At 44.9% G+C, this 20,029-nt stretch overlaps 1 protein-coding gene across 1 annotated transcript; it reads left to right on the top strand.

The window, feature by feature from the left end:
- The first annotated feature begins 3,284 nt into the window (after nt 1-3,284).
- Nucleotides 3,285-9,195, top strand: LOC123142835 (uncharacterized). Its single transcript, XM_044561568.1, has 5 exons — nt 3,285-3,544; nt 4,116-4,337; nt 4,538-5,809; nt 5,906-5,971; nt 7,891-9,195. The coding sequence occupies exons 1-5, from the start codon at nt 3,391-3,393 to the stop codon at nt 9,078-9,080; spliced, it is 2,904 nt and encodes a 967-aa protein (XP_044417503.1). The 5' UTR covers nt 3,285-3,390; the 3' UTR covers nt 9,081-9,195.
- The last annotated feature ends 10,834 nt before the right edge of the window (nt 9,196-20,029 follow it).

The following is a 20,029-nucleotide window of genomic DNA, read 5'->3' as shown; positions in this document are numbered from 1 at the left end:
GGCATCAAGGGAAGGAGGAACGGCGAAGAAACCAAGTCATGCAGAGAAGGTTCGATCCTAGGCCCCATGGCCTCGAGTTATATGCATGTGGTGTGCGACAAATTGGCACCCATTAGGAGGCGATCAGACACTAAGTGGCCATGACATGTGAGGGACCCGTCCTCCCTCAGTGGAACAAGTCTATGACATTTCAGGTCAAAAGCAAGAGGTAGTATGAGGAACGATATGTATGAACGGCTGGTGGCCTTCACTCCCCAAAGCTCGACGAGATTTGTTAACATTTCATTGCACTTGCGTTGTTCAATGGCATGTGTGTCGTGCGGTGCCCGAGCTTATCCCCTTGGCTCTTATTCAAACACATAGTGATTAGTTGCAAATTGCAACCAATATCGGCGAGAGGAGAATAATCGGCAACACGGGTGAGGCACCATGTTGAGATCAAGGACGTGAATCAGTAGGGGCCCTTGAGCTATGCTTTTTGTGCTAGATGCATATGTTGTTTTTTTCGTCCCGTTGCAACACATAGGCATATTTTGCTAGTGATTGTTAAAACGCCATTCTCTCTGTTTGTATTTGCTAGACGTCACGCTGATGGGCTGGGTAGTCAGAAATTATTTTGGTTGACAAAACGATGGGCTGGGTACGAGAAAGGAGATAAGACTTCCTCTTTGTCTTTTCTGCTGCACAAGGTCACATGCACATATATAGCGGCAAAAATGGTCTCATACAGTCCAACCTACAGTAGCGTATGCATGCATATCATTAATGCTCGGAAGAAAGTTTAACCACATAATCATCTGACATGCAACAGGTCCAATGCATCTGTCCGGAGACAATGCGCACTCAGATGCAACTTTCTCAATCTTTTATTGTGGTTCACACTACCTTATTTACAACTACCCCGCCCTGATACACCAGTTTCTTTCGTAATTTGGGTCATATTTTGACCATAATTTTATCTAATGAAATCTAAGTTATATATAGGAAAAACAATATCATTGGAAATTACATTCAGATACGATCAAACAATATAAATTTTGGTCTCATGCATAAACATTTAGCTTGTCAAATATATGGTCAAATTTTCACTCAAAATACGATGAGGACTGATATACACAGATGGAGATTGTACGCGGGAGAACGAGGAGGCAGCCGATTTTCTCTAATAGTAGTATATATGCGAGGTCATGTATGCCTTTTTTATTGAAATTTTTTGTTGACAAATCCGACGGGGAGGGTCCCCTCGATCTCCACCGCCAGACCCCGTTCTCCTTCATCTCGCAGGAAGCGGCGGCACGGGGCGGTCCCCTCGGGCCTGAGCGCGGTGCTGGCGTGGGGTTCTGTGACATGGCGGCTCACCGGCATGCCCTTGGCGTGCTGGTGCGGCAGTGGTGTGTTGGGCTTCGTGAAGGACTGAAGGGTGATGCGCGCCTGGGCTGCGCGCAGCGGCCGGATCTGGCCGACAGGCGGCGTGGGTTGGTGGATGTTGTGCCACGTTCCGCCATTGGTGGCCAATGGTTGCGGTGGTTCCCTACTCCTCGTGCGGCTGCTCTTGGTCATGACGGGGAGGGGCAAGCTTGTCATGATTGTGGTGGTGCGGCGGCTGGGGTCCAGCAGGCGGTGCAGGGGATGGTGGCCATCTCCTTTCTTCTATATCCAAGCCAACAGTGCGTAGGGCTGGGTGGGTGCCGGTGGTGCCGGCCGCAAGCGCGACGGGGGAGGTGAGGATCTACGGTTCGTGCTTGGGCAGGCTAGATCTGGGCTCAAGGTGGATCGGAGTTGTGCTCTAGATAGGTGAGGTGGGGCTCGGCCTCGGATGTGACTGTGGTTCCTTGCGAGCGAGGTGGTCGTTGGTGGTGGTGGGGGACATCACTTCTCTGTCGGGGCAGATCGGCGTCAAGACCATGGGCATGGCATCATGTGAGCTTGCTCACCGATGATCATCAGTAGTTGGGGAAACATTACTTTTTTATTGAAAAGTATTTCTCATTTATGTGTGAGTACAAGAACAATAGTACATCTAGTCAGAAATCATTTTGGTTGACAAATCCGATTTGCTGGGTATGAGAAAGGAGATAAGACTTCCTCTTTGTCTTCTCTGCTCCACAAGGTGACATCTTACATGCACACAGCGGCACAACCGGATAAAATGGTCTCATACAGTGGCTTGACAATAGCGTATCATTAATGCCCGGAAGAAAGTTTAACCACATATAGCCTGACAATCATCTGACATGCAACAAGCCCAGTGCATCTATCCCGAGACAATGCGCACTCAACTTCAACTTTCCCAATCTTTTATTGTGGTTCACACTAGTAGTAGCTTATTACAACTACTCTCTGTATATACAATTTCAAACATAGATTTTTTGAAAAGTCGAACTAAGCAAACTTTGATCGTGTTTGCAGAGAAAACTATTTGTATATACAATTTCAAACATATACTACATGAAGATACAACGGATGATGTATCCAATTATATGCATCTGGTGTTTTAAATGTACATATTTTTGTCTATAAACATGGTCAATGTTTGTAATGTTTGACTTTTGAAAAAAAAATTTATATGCACTACATTATGAAACGGGGAGAGTACTCCATTCCTTTGGTAATTTGGGCCATATTTTGACAATTAATGATTTTAACTAATAAGATATAACTTATACTTAGCAAAAACTATATCATTGAAAACAACATTCAAATACGAATCCAACAACATAAATTACGATGACATGTATTAACATTTTGCTAGTCAAATAAGATGGCGACTAATATAGACATACAGAGGTAGTACTGGCGAGAGAACCGAAGAGGCAGCCGAGGACACGAGAGATTAATGTGTAACGGGAGATCTGATTTTCATGGGCAATACATGAAAGATTCCACGTTCCAGTCCTCTCCTTGGGGAAATGACAAAGAATTTACGACTTGTTCAAAGGAACCGAGGGAGTATATGCTAATGCCAGTATGCTCGATTAGCACGATGGTGCCATTAAGACACTCGAGGTCGAGGTCAACTCAAAGACTTAAGACCCACTCTAGAGTATAGACCCCTGTACAAATGGATGGAGAGAGAGAGAGAGACAGTATAGGAGTAGCGTATATACTAGACATATATGCTAATGGCAGTATAGTATGCTCGATTAGCGCAGTTGTGCCATTATGAGCCTCGACGTCGAAGTCAACTAAAAGACTAGAGACCCAGTCTGGATTAGCATGAGAAGCCCGTTCAGGAAGGAGATCGCATCAGCACGCTTCACTTGTACTACAGTAGTAGAGTACTAAATCCCATGCACACATATACTCACTCCTACTAGCTAGCTCCCAAGTCTGTGAGGATCAGTGTCCACCATTGTTCACTGGAGCTAAGTGAACAAGCCAGTGTACAAGATGAAGAAGGCCATGAGGAAGGAGAGTGGTAAGAAGCTTGTGGGCAGGGCAGTAGCAAGGGCTCTCGTGTGGCTTTTGCTTCCTGTCCTTGTCTTCGTCGTGCTCTACTCCGATCACATGCCGCGGGTTCTTCAATTACAAGCAACAACTCTTTGTAAGTCCCCTCAATTACAAGCAACAATTCTTTAGGTTTCGTGTGTTCATCTGATCTATACGTGTGCACCATCATCTTCGATCCATCGTCCGAAAAAATCATTACTCAAACTCTTTGCCCATAGTATGAAGAGAGGTGTGATACCTCCCGGGCGCCCATGCGCCATCATGAACAGTAAATTTGAAAAAAAGATATAAAATCAAAAAATTCCAAAACTTTAGGACATCAAACATGATCAAACATTTGATGTTCTTGCGAAGTTTCAGCCAGAAATAACATTCGAGGGGTCCACATAAAAAAACAAAATCATTGTTCAAACTATACGTGCACTTTTGAGCAGCGATTTTTTTAGGGCGCCTCGGATGTTATTTGTGGCTGAAACTTTGCAAGAACATCAAATATTTGATCATGTTTGATGTTCAAAAGTTTCGGGTTTTTTTAATTTTGTTTTGAATTTACCGTTCACGAAGGGTGTAGGGGAGCACGAGTATGTATACTGCCCATGAGCTTGATCGTTCTCTGATGAATTCATCGATTTGGCGCTAACAATAAGTATATGACCATGTGGCAGATCCTTCATTTAATTCGGATTTGGTCGGCCATGCACCACCTTCTCCCGCATCAAGCGAGCAGACGCTCGGCGAGGCCGTCGATGCACCACCTTCTCCCGCAACAAGCGACCAGACGCCCGGCGCGGCCGTTGATGCACCCCCTTCTCCGGCATCACGCGACGAGACGCCCGGCGACGTCATCAGTGCGAACAAAAGCCAAGGCGACATCGCCCGTCGACAAGGTAATTAGTTACCTTTTCACGGCAGGACGGTTGTTAAATCTGCCTAAGCAAACTAATGCTAACAGACATTGTGTTAGTTTTACACTACCAATGGAGTAATCCAAGGGCAATTGAGATCTCTCTAAGAGTGGCAAGATAAAAACTAAAAAGAAGTTTCTTTCTACTACACGTAATTAATAACTCTTTTGTGCATCTTATAGATACAGATGTGGCAGCACCAAGAAGCAAGTCAGTGTGCGACTTCAGCAGTGAACGCATGGACATATGTGCCATGCAAGGTGACGTCCGTATGCATGGCAAATCCGCCACCGTGTACGTGGTCTCGGCGTCTGATGATAGCTACCGGCCAGAGAATGGAACAGTGAAGATCCACCCGTACCCGCGCAAGTCGGAGGAAGGAACGATGCAAGCTATCCGGGAGGTGAGCATCCGCTGGAGCGGGCTGGATGCGCCACGGTGCACGGTGACACACGACGTCCCCGCGGTGGTCTTCTCCACCGGCGGCTTCCTCAACAACTTTTTTCACGCCATGACCGACGGTCTCATCCCTCTCTTCAACACCGTGCGGGAGTACGATGGTCGCGTCCAGCTTGTGGTCACTGACTACAACCACAAGTGGGTTGACAAGTTCCAAGACATCCTCGCCGCGCTCTCCATGTACCCGGTCATCGACTTTGACGCCGACAACAAGGTGCGTTGCTTCCCGTCGGTGCACGTCGGCACCGAGAGCCATAAGGAGATGGGGATCATCCCTGCTTTCTCCCGCAAGGGCTACACGATGACGGACTTCCGGAACTTTCTCCGGTCGGTCTACTCGCTAAAGCGTGAATGGGCGACCCCTGTAAACAGGACCGCCGGCGACAGGCCTCGTCTCCTCATGGTGTTGCGCCGCAAGTCGAGGGCATTCGCGAATGAGGCGGAGGCCGTCGCAGCTGCCACAGATATCGGTTTTGAGGTGGTGTTGGGGGCCCCGGAGGCCATGGGCGACATGGCCCGGTTCGCAGAGGTTGTGAACTCGTGCGACGTGATGGTGGGTGTGCATGGTGCAGGGCTCACCAACCTGGTGTTCCTCCCGCGCAACGCGACGTTGGTGCAGGTTGTCCCGTGGGGCGACATGAGCTGGGGGGCCAATGCTGCCTTTGGTGCGCCGTCGGCTGACATGGGGCTCCGGTACGTCCAGTACGAGCCGACCGCCGAGGAGACGACGCTCAAGTACATATACCCGAGGGACCACGCCGTCTTCACCGACATTGCCTCCATACACAGGCAGGGGTATGGTATGACGTGGGCGATCTTCCTCAACGGCCAGAATATCACCCTCGACATCGACCGCTACAGAGGGGTGTTGCAGCAAATCTACCATGATAGTGTAATGGCCAATCCTTCATTTAATTCTGTTCCCGTCGTCGAAGCACCGCCTTCTCCGGCATCAACCGGCGAGACACCCGGCGACATCCTTGATGCGAACAGAGGTAAATAACTACTTGTTCTCCGCAGAATACACAGTTTCAGTCAGTTTGTCCGAAAGTCAAGTCTGACTAAATTGAATATATTGTAATCTGTTGCAGATCTCCAAAACGAAAAGGGGCACCTAGCCATGAAGGCGGGATTAGACGGTTCTTCGATAAAATCAGGTACGTACCAAGTTTTATACTGCATATGCAAACACTGGGCATTTGCATCTCTTCATAGTTCATAATTAGGTTGTGGCTCTTTGGTGGCAACGAGAAAACATGTAATTGTTGGCAATACTAGAATTTGGTAGCGAACAAACTAATACAACTAATAGACTTTACGTTAGTTGTACAGTACCAACATATCATAGAAATTACTCCTAGGTACTAATTAGAGGCATCTTTAGAGCCACCATGTTAATCGTAGAAACATGCCATAAATAACCAAACAATTTGAATTCGAAGACTAAGACTAGATGTGAGATAGAGTATATTTGTGCGTGGTTCTATGTTTTGCCAGCCCTGGATCTCCACGTCTTTACATTTTGTATTAACATATGCAACCATTCGCTTGCACGTTGCCAGTTTAGAGTTTGTAGCCGATTAGCCATTTTGTATTAACATATGTACCTCGCAAAGTAGAATCCTATCATAGACTAATGCATCTACTAAGCAAGCAGAATCTCTACCTCATTCCTCTCTTTCACCGATATCCATAAACCATAGATTCCATTAGCCCGATCTTTAGATTTCATATAATTCGGAGCACATATAGTTAAAAGAAATCGGCCAAACAGTAATTAAGAAAAAAGTGCTCACATGTGGACACGTAGATGGCACATGCTTCATGCATGGTCAATAGTAAAAAAAACTGAGGTTAATAGAACCCACACAAGTATGTAATGTTTCAGCCAGGTCGATTTGTAGACCGACATATTTGCAAATAAATGGGAAATAGTGACACAAGATTCCGTTATATACTATTTTTTTATGAACTAGCATGGAAAGATATATATGAAGTAACATCACTAAATAGATAAAATAAAAAAATGTTTTTTTGACATCGGTGCAGATGCAAGCGCTCATATATACACACATACACTCATCGCTATGAGGGAATGTCTCCCCCCACTGAACGCGCATCCCCGAAAATCCTGAAATAAATCCAGGAAAATGCGAGCACCAGGACTTGGACCATGGTGGGCTAGGGATACCACTGTCCTCCTAGCCATCCAACCACATGTTGGTTCACAACAAAAAATTGTTGTGCGGAAATAAATACAATAATATGACCATGCAAAAAAATTACCCAATGTGTAATACAAAAACTTCAGAGAGATAAAGATGGGGACTTATCCCCTATATATTGAGTTCCCATATGAAATTAGTATGATAATAATTCAGATATTTTTTTCAGAGCACACACTACAACATCTCGGGCTAACAGTAAATAAGAAAGATGCAAAAATGGTGAAAGAAAAATGATTTTTTTTTCTAAACAAACATGACTGTCTATTTTAACAATGTAGATGTTTACCAAGAGAAAACATATGTTGTGAAGTAGGTGAAGATATTTCACATTAAAAAGTAGCCTCTGTTTAGAACCTTCTGTTTTGCCCAGACCACAACATCTTTCTTTTGTTCATGAAAAGTATAAACATGTATAAGGCCTGAACATGTTCATTACAAAAGTTCTAACTAAATTTTCTAAATATTAATTGTTTTTACAATTCACCTCCAAAACACTACCTCTAATAGTAACCATATATATTTATCACAATACATGTATGAACCCATGCACGAATTGATGACTAATAGAGTATATAATAAAGGGCTACCCATGATGGAATAATCCAACGACAATTGAAAGTTTCATAAGAGTGCAAAAAGAAAACCTAAGAGAAGTTTCTAACAAGTACTAATAAATACTCCCTAGACTCACAAATATAAGATGTTCTACCTCTTTTTCTGATCCAGATGTATATAGTGGTATTTTAATTGTTATTGAATCATTTCAGTACGTAAATAGTCCATATCAAAATATCCAAAACATCTTATATTTATGAATAAAGGGAGTAACTCTTTTGTGCATGATACAGATGTGGCAGCACCAAGAAGCAAGTCAGTGTGCGACTTCAGCAGTGAACGCATGGACATATGTACCATGCAAGGTGACGTCCGTATGCATGGCAAATCCGCCACCGTGTACGTGGTCTCGGCGTCTGATGATAGCTACCGGCCAGAGAATGGAACAGTGAAGATCCACCCGTACCCGCGCAAGTCGGAGGAAGGAACGATGCAAGCTATCCGGGAGGTGACCATCCGCTGGAGCGGGCTGGATGCGCCACGGTGCACGGTGACACACGACGTCCCCGCGGTGGTCTTCTCCACCGGCGGCTTCCTCAACAACTTTTTTCACGCCATGACCGACGGTCTCATCCCTCTCTTCAACACCGTGCGGGAGTACGATGGTCGCGTCCAGCTTGTGGTCACCGACTACAACCACAAGTGGGTTGACAAGTTCCAAGACATCCTCACCGCGCTCTCCATGTACCCGGTCATCGACTTTGACGCCGACGACAAGGTGCGTTGCTTCCCGTCGGTGCACGTCGGCACCGAGAGCCATAAGGAGATGGGGATCATACCTGCTCTCTCCCGCAAGGGCTACACGATGACGGACTTCCGGAACTTTCTCCGGTCGGTCTACTCGCTGAAGCGTGAATGGGCGACCCCTGTAAACAGGACCGCCGGCGACAGGCCTCGTCTCCTCATGGTGTTGCGCCGCAAGTCGAGGGCATTCGCGAATGAGGCGGAGGCCATCGCAGCTGCCACAGATATCGGTTTTGAGGTGGTGTTGGGGGCCCCGGAGGCCATGAGCGACATGGCCCGGTTCGCAGAGGTTGTGAACTCATGCGATGTGATGGTTGGTGTGCATGGTGCGGGGCTCACCAACCTGGTGTTCCTCCCGCGCAACGCGACGTTGGTGCAGGTCGTCCCGTGGGGCGACATGAGCTGGGGGGCCAATGCTGCATTTGGTGCGCCGTCGGCTGACATGGGGCTCCGGTATGTCCAGTACGAGCCGACCGCCGAGGAGACGACGCTCAAGTACATATACCCGAGGGACCACGCCGTCTTCACCGACATTGCCTCCATACACAGGCAGGGGTATGGTATGACGTGGGCGATCTTCCTCAACGGCCAGAACATCACCCTCGACATCGACCGCTACAGAGGGGTGTTGCAGCAAATCTACCATGATAGTGTAATGGCCAATCCTTCATTTAACTAGATGACACGTTGTGCCCTTGACGAAACATAATGCTGCCGAGAAGCGATGCCATCTATATGAAAGCCATCAATGATGGGGTCAAGGAGGAGCGCTATCACCCCTATGTTGCTGATACCCGCAGGAGTATCGCGGTGATCAATTGTAATCGGAATTTTCGAACATGAGTCTACTTGTGGCAGTGCTGTTTCAATAGTGCACACCTCGCCGAAAACACGGGAATAAAAAATCAAGCAATTTTATTTTAACGGAAAAGGAAGTTTTTTTTAGGAAATAAAAAAAGAACTACAAAATTCAAGCAATGAGAAAGCACCTCCTAAAAAATAACAGTTACCCAAGAAAAAAGGCATAATAAAAGCAAAAAATGAGACCTAGTGCATTGAACAACAATAACGAGGCTATCCTAACCACAAGGAAAATTCAAAAGAAATAACAAGTCTAGCCTGAAATAGAAAAAAATACCAGGGGCTGCCCATACAAACACACACGGAAAAGCTCATCTCCGTCCACAAGATAGAAAAGCCGAAAAAAGGTTATGGCTCATAAACCCGAAATCACTAATTAAGATGTACTCCTTTTAAAGATCACTCCCGCCTCCCTAGGTTGCGACAAGTGATGCATTGCATGTGCGCCACTTGTTTCAACCTGTGAGTTTTCCATTTTTTCATAGATCCGTTTATTCAAAGCGTTTAATCTCTTAAACCGTGTGTCTAAATCTCAAACCGTTTTCACCATTGTATTCCTCAGGTCGAGATCTTCAAAATTAGATCGCATGTTGATAGGTTTTGGCAAAAAAAATCCAAATAATCCGAACGGATAGCACATTTTTTTCCTTTTCGAAAGAGGCACGAATGTGCCTCTTGCGGAAGCAAATCTGTGCCTCCATGAGAAGTAAACCATGCCTCTCGTGGAAGGAAAAAACGCGTTTGTTTTTGTTTTCGAGAGCCACGGTGGTGCCTCTCGCGAAAGCAAAACCGTGCCTCTCATGGAAGGAAAACGAAAACGCGTTTTTTCTTTCATTTTTGAGTGACACGACCGGGCCTCTTGCGGAAACAAAACCGTGCCTCTCACAGAAGGCAAAAAAAATAAACGCATTTTTTCTGTTTCCGAGAGGTACAGCCGTGCCTCTCGCGAAAGCATATCCGTGCCTCTTGCGGATGCAAAAAAACTAGTTTTTTCGTAAAAAAAATCAATTTTTTGTCCAAAAGCAAAGAAATAGCGGTGGAAAACCAAAAAGCCTAAAAAACAAAAAAAAATCGAAAAAGCAGAAAACACGTGCGAAAAAATAAAGAATATCCGAAGGGAGCGCTCAGAGCAATTCAATGCTGCCAGCATGCATTTGAAGTCAGGTTTCAACTTAGCGGACGATATTCATGCAAACCGGCTGATATTCATCAAAGTTTGGAAAGAAAATAGCACATCCATACATAGGATGCAAGTACAACAATGTCCCAAATTCGACGTCCAACAAGTTTTTCAACAGATCATGTGGTCCCATACATGTTGTACCTTCAGTTTCATCCAATAATGTGTGTACGTAAATGGTCGTCCCTATGCCCTGTGGTACATCATGGCAGCGCGTACGAGCTACAAAACATGAATAGCAATAGTAAGTGAATGAATGAGTCAATCATCAAGTTGAGGAAGAAGAGGCAAAACATACAATCTTCTCATCTGCCGCATGCAATGGCCACCTTACCTCCAGCTGAGCAACTACGTGACTAAACTTGGTGATGATGGTCTGGATGGCTTACCATCTATACGATAACGACCTCACATTGTGATCATGGATGATGTGTATGTCATAGGGCGCAATGTGCTTTCGTTCGTGAAACAATTCATGCACTTGCTGTCAGAAGGTCCCCCCTCTGCTCCTGCCTACGAAATCCATGGATATGGCTAACCACCCATCGCACAACAACTCATCCACCATGGTCGAGAATCCCGACATCCTTCTTACTCTAAAAAAGCGACATGGCGTCTGAAAATAAGATCGATGGCATTTGACTGAACACCTGCCGGGCGTGGTAGCCGTCATGGAGGTCGTCGGCAGGGTGGCGGTGTGTACCTGGGTACAAACGGCTCCAGGGTGGAGAACGCCGTCGAAAAAGGCGGGCGGGCGCGTCGGTGCTGGTTGCGAACGTCCAGCAATGACTGTGTGGCGGTCGGAGAGGTACAATGGTGGCGGCAGAGGTGGAGGGTGCGGATGCAAAGCAAGTGGGAGAAGTGGCGGAGTTGAAAAAAATGGGGCCATGAGGAAAGATTTAGAGGGCCTGGGGTATCGGAGTCCAACGTGGTTGTTGTCCAGACTCCCACAACCCCTCCCCCCCACCCACCTTGTCTCCACTTTGCGGGAGAAAGTACGTCTGGACCACCGAGCAGACTGATACATGCCCGTGTTGGATGCCTTCCACGGTCCGGACCGTGTCGTCCAGACGTATGCGAGCGGTTTGAGGGTCGGCGTTGAAGATGTCTTAATAAAACTTTAAGTTGTTTTCATCAATATCCACCCAATTAATGGGTTTGGTTCATCACAAGCAACACGTTACTTCACGATGTTCTAACTAGCAATTGAAGTTGGTATTATTGGTTATAATATTAAGAGGTAAATACACCGCGAATCTTACAACTTGCACGCAGCGGTCAGTGTGAGCATCGGTACTAGCGCGGGATGCTCATATGGTGCACCATCTTCTGTTCTGGATAGCTCCACGTGGCTGGTTTTCTTCCTACGTGATCTCCTCTTCATATGGTAGGTTATTATGACGTTAATTGCCACAATTTTCACCTACAACAAGGTGTTTTCTAATCAATGCTCAAAATCTCTTGCTTCTTCGGGAACCTGGCAAAAACAGGCAAGAAAAGGTGAGCAGACGCGATTAAATTCTGACAGTCCAATGACTATGATGCAAAACAATGGATAAAAGTGATCCGAAAATGCACTCATCACAAAACCAATTCCCAGTGAGATACTTGTGAATTCTGATTCACCTCCGGCGCCTCTCAAATGCGACGTGGAAATATGGTAAGGAGGAGAAACGTCTAAGGTAGTTGGAAATGCAAGTTGCTAATTGTTGGCACACGACTTGTTTCAATAAACTAAGTACTGAAAAATATGGTTCTCTACATGCTATAATTTTTCTAGCTGTTAAGGGGGTGCTGAAAAGGCTGGATTACTTTAGGTTGAGATTCTTTTCTAGTAAGGTGAAAGCGAAAATAAAAGAAATATAAATATGTCAAATGGAACATGGTTTGCCACCCAAAGGATCACTAATGATTAGGCATGGACGATCTTTAGGTAAAAGATGATGCCTTACTCGGTAAAAAGATGTACCCCCTCTGTCTCAAAATAAGTGTCTCAATATTAGTACAAATTTATACTAAGGTTAGTATAAAGTTAAGACACTTATTTTGGGATGAAGGGAGTATAAGCTTCTAACTGAGAAAGGGATCTAACAAACACTGCTTCGCAAAAAGTATCTAGGCTCAAAAGAAGTATCGCAGGATTACTGAAAACATGGGTCTTCATACTTTAGGGCTGGTCTAGTGGAGGCAACGAGACACATTTCTGCTCTGAATCCCTCGCAGTCAAGGAAGGCTTTGAGATTTGTCTCTGGGAGGATAAATGACTGTGAAACACCATCCTCCGGGAACAATACCCGCCCTTATACCTAATTGCCACTCCACTCCAACTCAAAGGAAAACATATATTCCCCCGCAGAAAAAAAGGAAAACATATACGGAGAGCCAACCATGGAAATCAATAGGTACAAGGGCATCAAGCATACTTCACTGGAAAGGACAGATCCCTTTAGGGCATCCACAATACAAGAGCGCTTAATCAGGTGCTTAGACAATAAAAATAATTAATTATAGAACTTGCGTCGGTGTGGGAGTTTGTTTCCCCAACGGAGGAGCGCCTACTCAAGCGTTAAACTAATTCTTTTTTGTGTGGGAAAAAATGGATAGTGCTCGTTAAAAAAGGCTCGTACGGGAGGAAAAAAGGGAAGCGCCCGATGGCTAGAAAGGCATCGACGCCAGCCAAAATCCTTCGATCAAATGGGATTTACCCATAACGGCCAGGACTTGAATCCTGGCGCCTGACCTAAGAGCCGGCATTGTACATGCCCTTAGCAGCCTCCCTCTCCCAGCCACGCCCCCTCATGTAGACTTCATGCGTCAGTTGGGCAATCCTCCTAGACATTTTGAGCGCAGAGAAAAAAAAATCACAATAGTGAGGTTTCCATGCAAAATGCCTTGGAAGCCAGATTTGTTTCTTATCTTTCATATAGTCCATAAAAGACCAGCAACATAGAAGCAATGCTGCAGAAAAGGAAAATTTGTATGTATCCTATATATAGCTGGGAAGCCAATTCGGGCATAAATCAAGAAGAGCGGTTGTATATATGACTTCACTGTGTCTGAAAAATTATTTTTGTATAGGTACCTTGTTTTTGGTTGTGTGCATTCTAGTCATGCAGAGGCTTGATATATGTTCACTGTGCCCTGTATCCATTTTGAGTTAATATAAACGTCCTTCATCGAAAAACATCATACCAAAGAAACAAAATTTTAGTAGGAATTTTTGTAATTACTGTACGACTCTCCACGCAGATCTATCTGAGAGTGATTCTTTTTGTCAGGTCCCATGTAGCTATACTGGCCGTTGGCTCACGCGAAACAGCACTAGAATGTGTGCAATTAAGAAACAGTGTAATGGGGCGAGGCGGCGAGCTATGAGCCACCACAGCGTTTTGATGTCGCTGGCCATCGGATTCCATCGATCGCACGGCTTCTGGTCATCTTCATCTGTCTGTTGGGCCGCTGCTCCGTAGAACCATCTAGCCGCTGTTGGAGCTGAGCTCAGCTCCTCTTCTTCTTCTTCCTCTAGCTTCCACTCACAGCTCACGGAAGAACAAAAGAACACAGACATTTGGTGGCCGCTGTATCACACAGACGACCCTTTTTTTCTTCTCTGTATTCTTTTCTCAAAGCAAACATGAGTACAAGTGCTTAAGTAGACTCACGCCCACACAGCCGGGCCACACACTGGCCCACTAACTGCATGCACGCACTCACACCACTAACTGATGACCTGATCTTCTCCTAGAATCACTTCAGGAGCCACACAACCCGACCACTCATGCAGCAGCAGCTAACAACCTCGGACATGCATACACAGCAGCCACTCGCCACTGTTGGGCGTCTCGCCATGCGCCACATCTCACGGCGCCTCGCATCTCACCTCATGCATGTTCTCCTAGGCTCCACCTACTACAACTAACTACATATATGCATGGACAAGCAAACTAATATGCAGATCCATGTGAATCAAGATTTTAAAAACTAACAGACGCAATGTGGTTAGTCGATTCCTACTACACATCGGGCTTTTTTGGCCACTGCTCCGTAGAACCATCTAGCTTGATGTGGTCAATCTGTCGTTGCCGGATCGAGCGTGAGAGGGAGAGAGGAAGATGAAGGCGCGCGAGAGAGAGAGTCCTTGCGCTGCCAAATTTCGCAGCTTTTTATGCGTTCTATTCTCTTCTTGCTATTCTGTTACAGAAGCCACCCCCAGCTCGCTATCTCCCGGCGGGATCGCCATGATCCGTGATCGTGATGGCCACATCACACAGCGACAAAGTCCCACCAGGAGAGAAGCTAGGGTAGAAAGAAAAAGAAAGAGAAAAACGAGAGGATCGTGCGTACGTGCACTCCACTCCTACCACTACATGCATGCGCAGGTCACATCACCATGCACACACACATTATTCAGCAGAAAAGAAACAAGGACCTGAACTACACAGCCATGCATCCAACTAGCTTAGTCTAACACAATCGAGCCTTATTACACATCGGGCCTGCTAAGCAAACCAGGCGTTGAACTCGTGGTGGCGGTGCCGGATGGCGACCACATGTTGCAGGTCCGGCGGCGCGAAACCCTGTCCTTTCTCCAAGCGATTGCGAGGCGGCATGCTTCTCCACGGCATCTTCTAATGCTAGTGTTTGGAGTAATTTTTTGGCAAAGGGTGAATTTTTTTTTCCAGGGTGTTGAGTATTATGATTATTACTATCTATCCCTTCTAACATGGGGAAATGGTGAATTTTATTGACTCAAAAGGAAGCATCAAGAGAATGAAAACATAATGAGCACACCCGGCCTCTGCATAGCTAGGATGCACACAGTCAGCACACACACAATAAACATGCCAGCAAATAGTAAAGTTATATAAGACCAAAGCTGTGCACATACGAGGAAAAAAAAACAAAGCAAGCATATCCACTATCGGCAAACTACATCAATGACCATATCCGCACCAACATCTCATGACACCACATGAACGACGAGATTCTTCAACAGCAACGCCTTCATAAGGGAGCGACACTCAATCGCCTCCGTCACCGGATCCAACCACTCAAGATTAGAATCTAGGTTTTCTCCCTGAAGAATCAGTTTGGGCATATCCGAGCAATGCCTTCAACAAGGTAATGAAGTAGAAACATCACCATTGCTAGGCATAACCAACTTAGGTAACCTAGGCTTTCACCCCGGAGCTTGAGACCTGCTGCTCGATAGCACCACCATCAATGTCACTCATGTGTTTTCGCCACCACTTTTCCACCATCCCAGCAGCTATACGCGATGTGCAACCACCATCGCTGTACAACCATCCCTATGCGTCAAGTCGTCGTCGTAATTTGCATCTCATCATCGAAGTCAACCATCAGATCTAAAGGAAATAACCCTCATGAAGGCATTTTGGTGCCCACCCCGATTCTCAGCGAGGTCGGAGAATCACCATGGGGATGGCCGGATCTGGCCCACTTTGCACCTAATCCATCCATGGATGCGTGATACGTCTCCAACGTATCTATAATTTTTGATTGTTCCATGCTATTATATATATTATGTTTTGGATGTTTAATGGGCTTTATTATACACTTTTATATTATTTTTGGGACTAACCTACTAACCCAAGGCCCAGTGCAAATTGTTGTTTTTTTGCCTATTTCAGTGTTTCGCAGAAAAGGAATATCAAACGGAGTCAAAACGGAATGAAACCTTCGGAAGAGTTATTTTTGGAACAAACGTGATCCAGAGGACTTGGAGTGGACGTCAATAAACGAACGAGGAGGCCACGAGGCATGGAGGCGCGCCTGCCCCCCTAGGCGCGCCCCCACCCTCGTGGGCCCCACGTAGCTCCACCGACCTACTTCTTCCTCCTATATATACTCATATACCCGAGAACATCCAGGAGCACCACGAAACCCTATTTCCCCCGCCGCAACCTTCTGTACTCGTGAGATCCCATCTTGGGGCCATTTCCGGCCCTCCGCCGGAGGGGGCATCGATCACGGAGGGCTTCTACATCAACACCATAGCCTCTCCGATGATGTGTGAGTAGTTTACACCAGACCTTCGGGTCCATAGTTATTAGCTAGATGGCTTCTTCTCTCTCTTTGGATCTCAATACAAAGTTCTCCTCGATCTTCTTGGAGATCTATTCGATGTAACTCTTTTTGCGGTGTGTTTGTCGAGATCCGATGAATTGTGGGTTTGTGATCAAGATTATCTGTGAACAATATTTCAATCTCCTCTGAATTCTTTTATATATGATTTGATATCTTTGCAAGTCTCTTCGAATTATCAGTTTGGTTTGGCCTACTAGATTGATCTTTCTTGCAATGGGAGAAGTGCTTAGCTTTGGGTTCAATCATGCGGTGCCCGATCCCAGTGACAGCAGGGGAAACGACACGTATTGTATTGTTGCCATCAAGCATAAAAAGATGGGTTTTATATCATATTGCTTGAGTTTATCCCTCTACATCATGTCATCTTGCCTAACGCGTTACGCTGTTCTTATGAACTTAATACTCTAGATGCATGCTGGATAGCGGTCGATGTGTGGAGTAATAGTAGTAGATGCAGAATCGTTTCGGTCTACTTGTCGCGGACGTGATGCCTATATACATGATCATGCCTAGATATTCTCATAACTATGCACTATTCTATCAATTGCTCGACAGTAATTCGTTCACCCACCGTAATACTTATGCTATCTTGAGAGAAGCCACTAGTGAAACCTATGCCCCCGGGTCTATTCTCCATCATATTAATCTCCCGTCAACTAGCTCTTTCTGTCGCCGTTTATTTTGCATGCTTTACTTTCAATGTTTATCATAAAAATACCAAAAATATTATCTTATCATCTCTATCAGATCTCACTTTTGCAAGTGGCCGTGAAGGGATTGACAAACCCTTTATCGCGTTGATTGCAAGGTTCTTATTTGTTTGTGTAGGTACGAGGCGACTTGCGTGTGGTCTCCTATTGGATTGATACCTTGGTTCTCAAAAACTGAGGGAAATACTGACGCTACTTTGTTGCATCACCCTTTCCTCTTCAAGGGAAAACCAACGCAGTGCTCAAGAGGTAGCAAGAAGGATTTCCGGCGCCGTTCCCGGGGATTCTACGCACAAGTCAAGACATACCAAGTAACCATCACAAACTCTTATCCCTCGCATTACATTATTCGCCATTTGCCTCTCGTTTTCCTCTCGCCACTTCACCTTTGCCGTTTTATTTGCCCTCTTTCCGTTTGCCTTCTCTCTTGTGTTGGAACGCTTGTTTCACCATCATGGCCAGTCCTTTATCTACTCCTTTGTCTCCCGAGAATGAAGTTCTTAATTTTAAACAAAGGGAGGGAGAAATCTAAAAGATGCATGCTTGGTACATAATTTGCAATGCTCAAAATAGATCTACTAGGAAGCAATCTACTTCCGTTCTTCTTCGCAATTTTTATGTAGGCATCACTCCTTGGAATAGGTATATTTTTGATACCATTACCGGAGGGAATTTCTTGGGTAGCCATACTTTTGATTCTTATAATGCTATGATAGATTTGTTTGGCCCACCACCTCTTTTGGTTAATGGAACTATGCTAACTTTGGAACATGTGATGCAAAGGCTTGAAATTATTGAAAATAAAGTTGCCACTGTGGATTTGATTGAGAGTTTGGATAAAAAGATCCACAACCAAATTACCCTATATGGATCTAAAGTAGGAGTTACTCTGAAAAGTTTTAAAGAAAAAGAACCCATAGTTAATGAAAGAATAGATCAAGATTCCACTAGAATTGATAAACTTGAGGGTATTATTACCAACTTAGGGTCCGCTTTTTTTCCCGTAAGAAATATTCCAATTCCTCCTACTACCAAAATTGCCAAATTTATGTATGTTCCTAAACATAAGGGTGAATCTTCTAGTAAGAAAACTGCGGATCTCAAATCAATCAGTGTCCACCCCAACTTTTTCACTATCATTAAGGAACCGTTCGCTACAAATGAATTTCTTGATTTCTTGCCTAGGAGTTTGATCATTAATAAGAGGAAGGAAACTCCTAAGGGTTATAAGTGTTCTATTGAAGAATTACCAATCAAAGATGGCAATACCTAGATCTATCCTAGCTTTTTTGCCTAGCTAGGGGCATTAAACGATAGCGCTTGTTGGGAGGCAACCAATTTTATTTTTGTTTCTTGCTTTTTGGTTCTGTTTAGCAATAAATATTTGATCTAGCCTCTAACTCTAGTGCATCCGTTGCATGGCAATCCCTACTCACTCACATTGATATCTATTGATGGGCATCTCCATAGCCCGTTGATACGCCTAGTTGATGTGAGACTATCTTCTCCTTTTTTGTCTTCTCCACAACCACCATTCTATTCCACATATAGTGCTATGTCCATGGCTCACGCTCATGTATTGCGTGAAGATTGAAAAAGTTTGAGAACATCAAAAGTATGAAACAATTGCTTGGCTTGTCATCGGCGTTGTGCATGATTAAATACTTTGTGTGATGAAGATAGAGCATAGCCAGACTATATGATTTTGTAGGGATAACTTTCTTTGACCATGTTATTTTAAGAAGACATGATTGCTTTGTTAGTATGCTTGAAATATTATTATTTTGATGTCAATATTAAACTTTTATCTTGAATCTTTCGGATCTGAACATTCATGCCACAATAAAGAAAATTACATTGAGAATTATGCTAGGTAGCATTCGACATCAAAAATTCTGTTTTTATCATTTACCTACTCGAGGACGAGCAGGAATTAAGCTTGGGGATGCTTGATACGTCTCCAACATGTCTATAATTTTTTATTGTTTCATGCTATTATATATTCTATTTTGGATGTTTAACGGGCTTTATTATACATTTTTATATTATTTTTGGGACTAACCTACTATCCCAAGGCCCAGTGCAAATTGTTCTTTTTTCCTATTTCAGTGTTTCGCAGAAAAGGAATATCAAACGGTGTCCAAACGGAATGAAACCTTCGGGAGAGTTATTTTTGGAACAAACGTGATCCAGAGGACTTGGAGTGGATGTCAAGAAACGAACGAGGAGGCCACGAGGCAGGGAGGCGCGCCTGCCCCCCTGGGTGCGCCCCCCACCCTCGTGGGCCCCACGTAGCTCAACCGACCTACTTCTTCCTCCTATATATACTCATATACCCCGAGAACATCCAGGAGCCCCACGAAACCCTATTTCCCCCGTCGCAACCTTCTGTACCCGTGAGATCCCATCTTGGGGCCTTTTCCGGCGCTCCGCCGGAGGGGGCATCGATCACGGAGTGCTTCTACATCAACACCATAGCCTCTCCGATGATGTATGAGTAGTTTACACCAGACCTTCGGGTCCATAGTTATTAGCTAGATGGCTTCTTATCTCTCTTTGGATCTCAATACAAAGTTCTCCTTGCTATATTCTTGGAGATCTATTCGATGTAACTCTTTCTGCGGTGTGTTTGTCGAGATCCAATGAATTGTGGGTTTATGATCAAGATTATCTATGAACAATATTTGAATCTCCTCTGAATTCTTTTATGTATGATTTGGGATCTTTGCAAGTCTCTTCGAATTATCAGTTTGGTTTGGCCTACTAAAT

This window comes from Triticum aestivum, chromosome 6D (genome assembly GCF_018294505.1).
Source record: "Triticum aestivum cultivar Chinese Spring chromosome 6D, IWGSC CS RefSeq v2.1, whole genome shotgun sequence".
NCBI lineage: Eukaryota > Viridiplantae > Streptophyta > Magnoliopsida > Poales > Poaceae > Triticum > Triticum aestivum.
Note: the sequence above shows the minus strand (reverse complement) of the source record. Positions and strands in the feature narration are given on the sequence as shown.

What these genes read in the sequence shown, in the direction of transcription:
- LOC123142835 (XM_044561568.1), top strand. Translation starts at nt 3,391, where the DNA reads ATGAAGAAGGCCATGAGGAAGGAGAGTGGTAAGAAGCTTGTGGGCAGG. An exon ending in ATTACAAGCAACAACTCTTT is followed by an intron (nt 3,545 to 4,115) that starts GTAAGTCCCCTC and finishes ACCATGTGGCAG; the next exon opens with ATCCTTCATTTAATTCGGAT. An exon ending in CGACATCGCCCGTCGACAAG is followed by an intron (nt 4,338 to 4,537) that starts GTAATTAGTTAC and finishes TGCATCTTATAG; the next exon opens with ATACAGATGTGGCAGCACCA.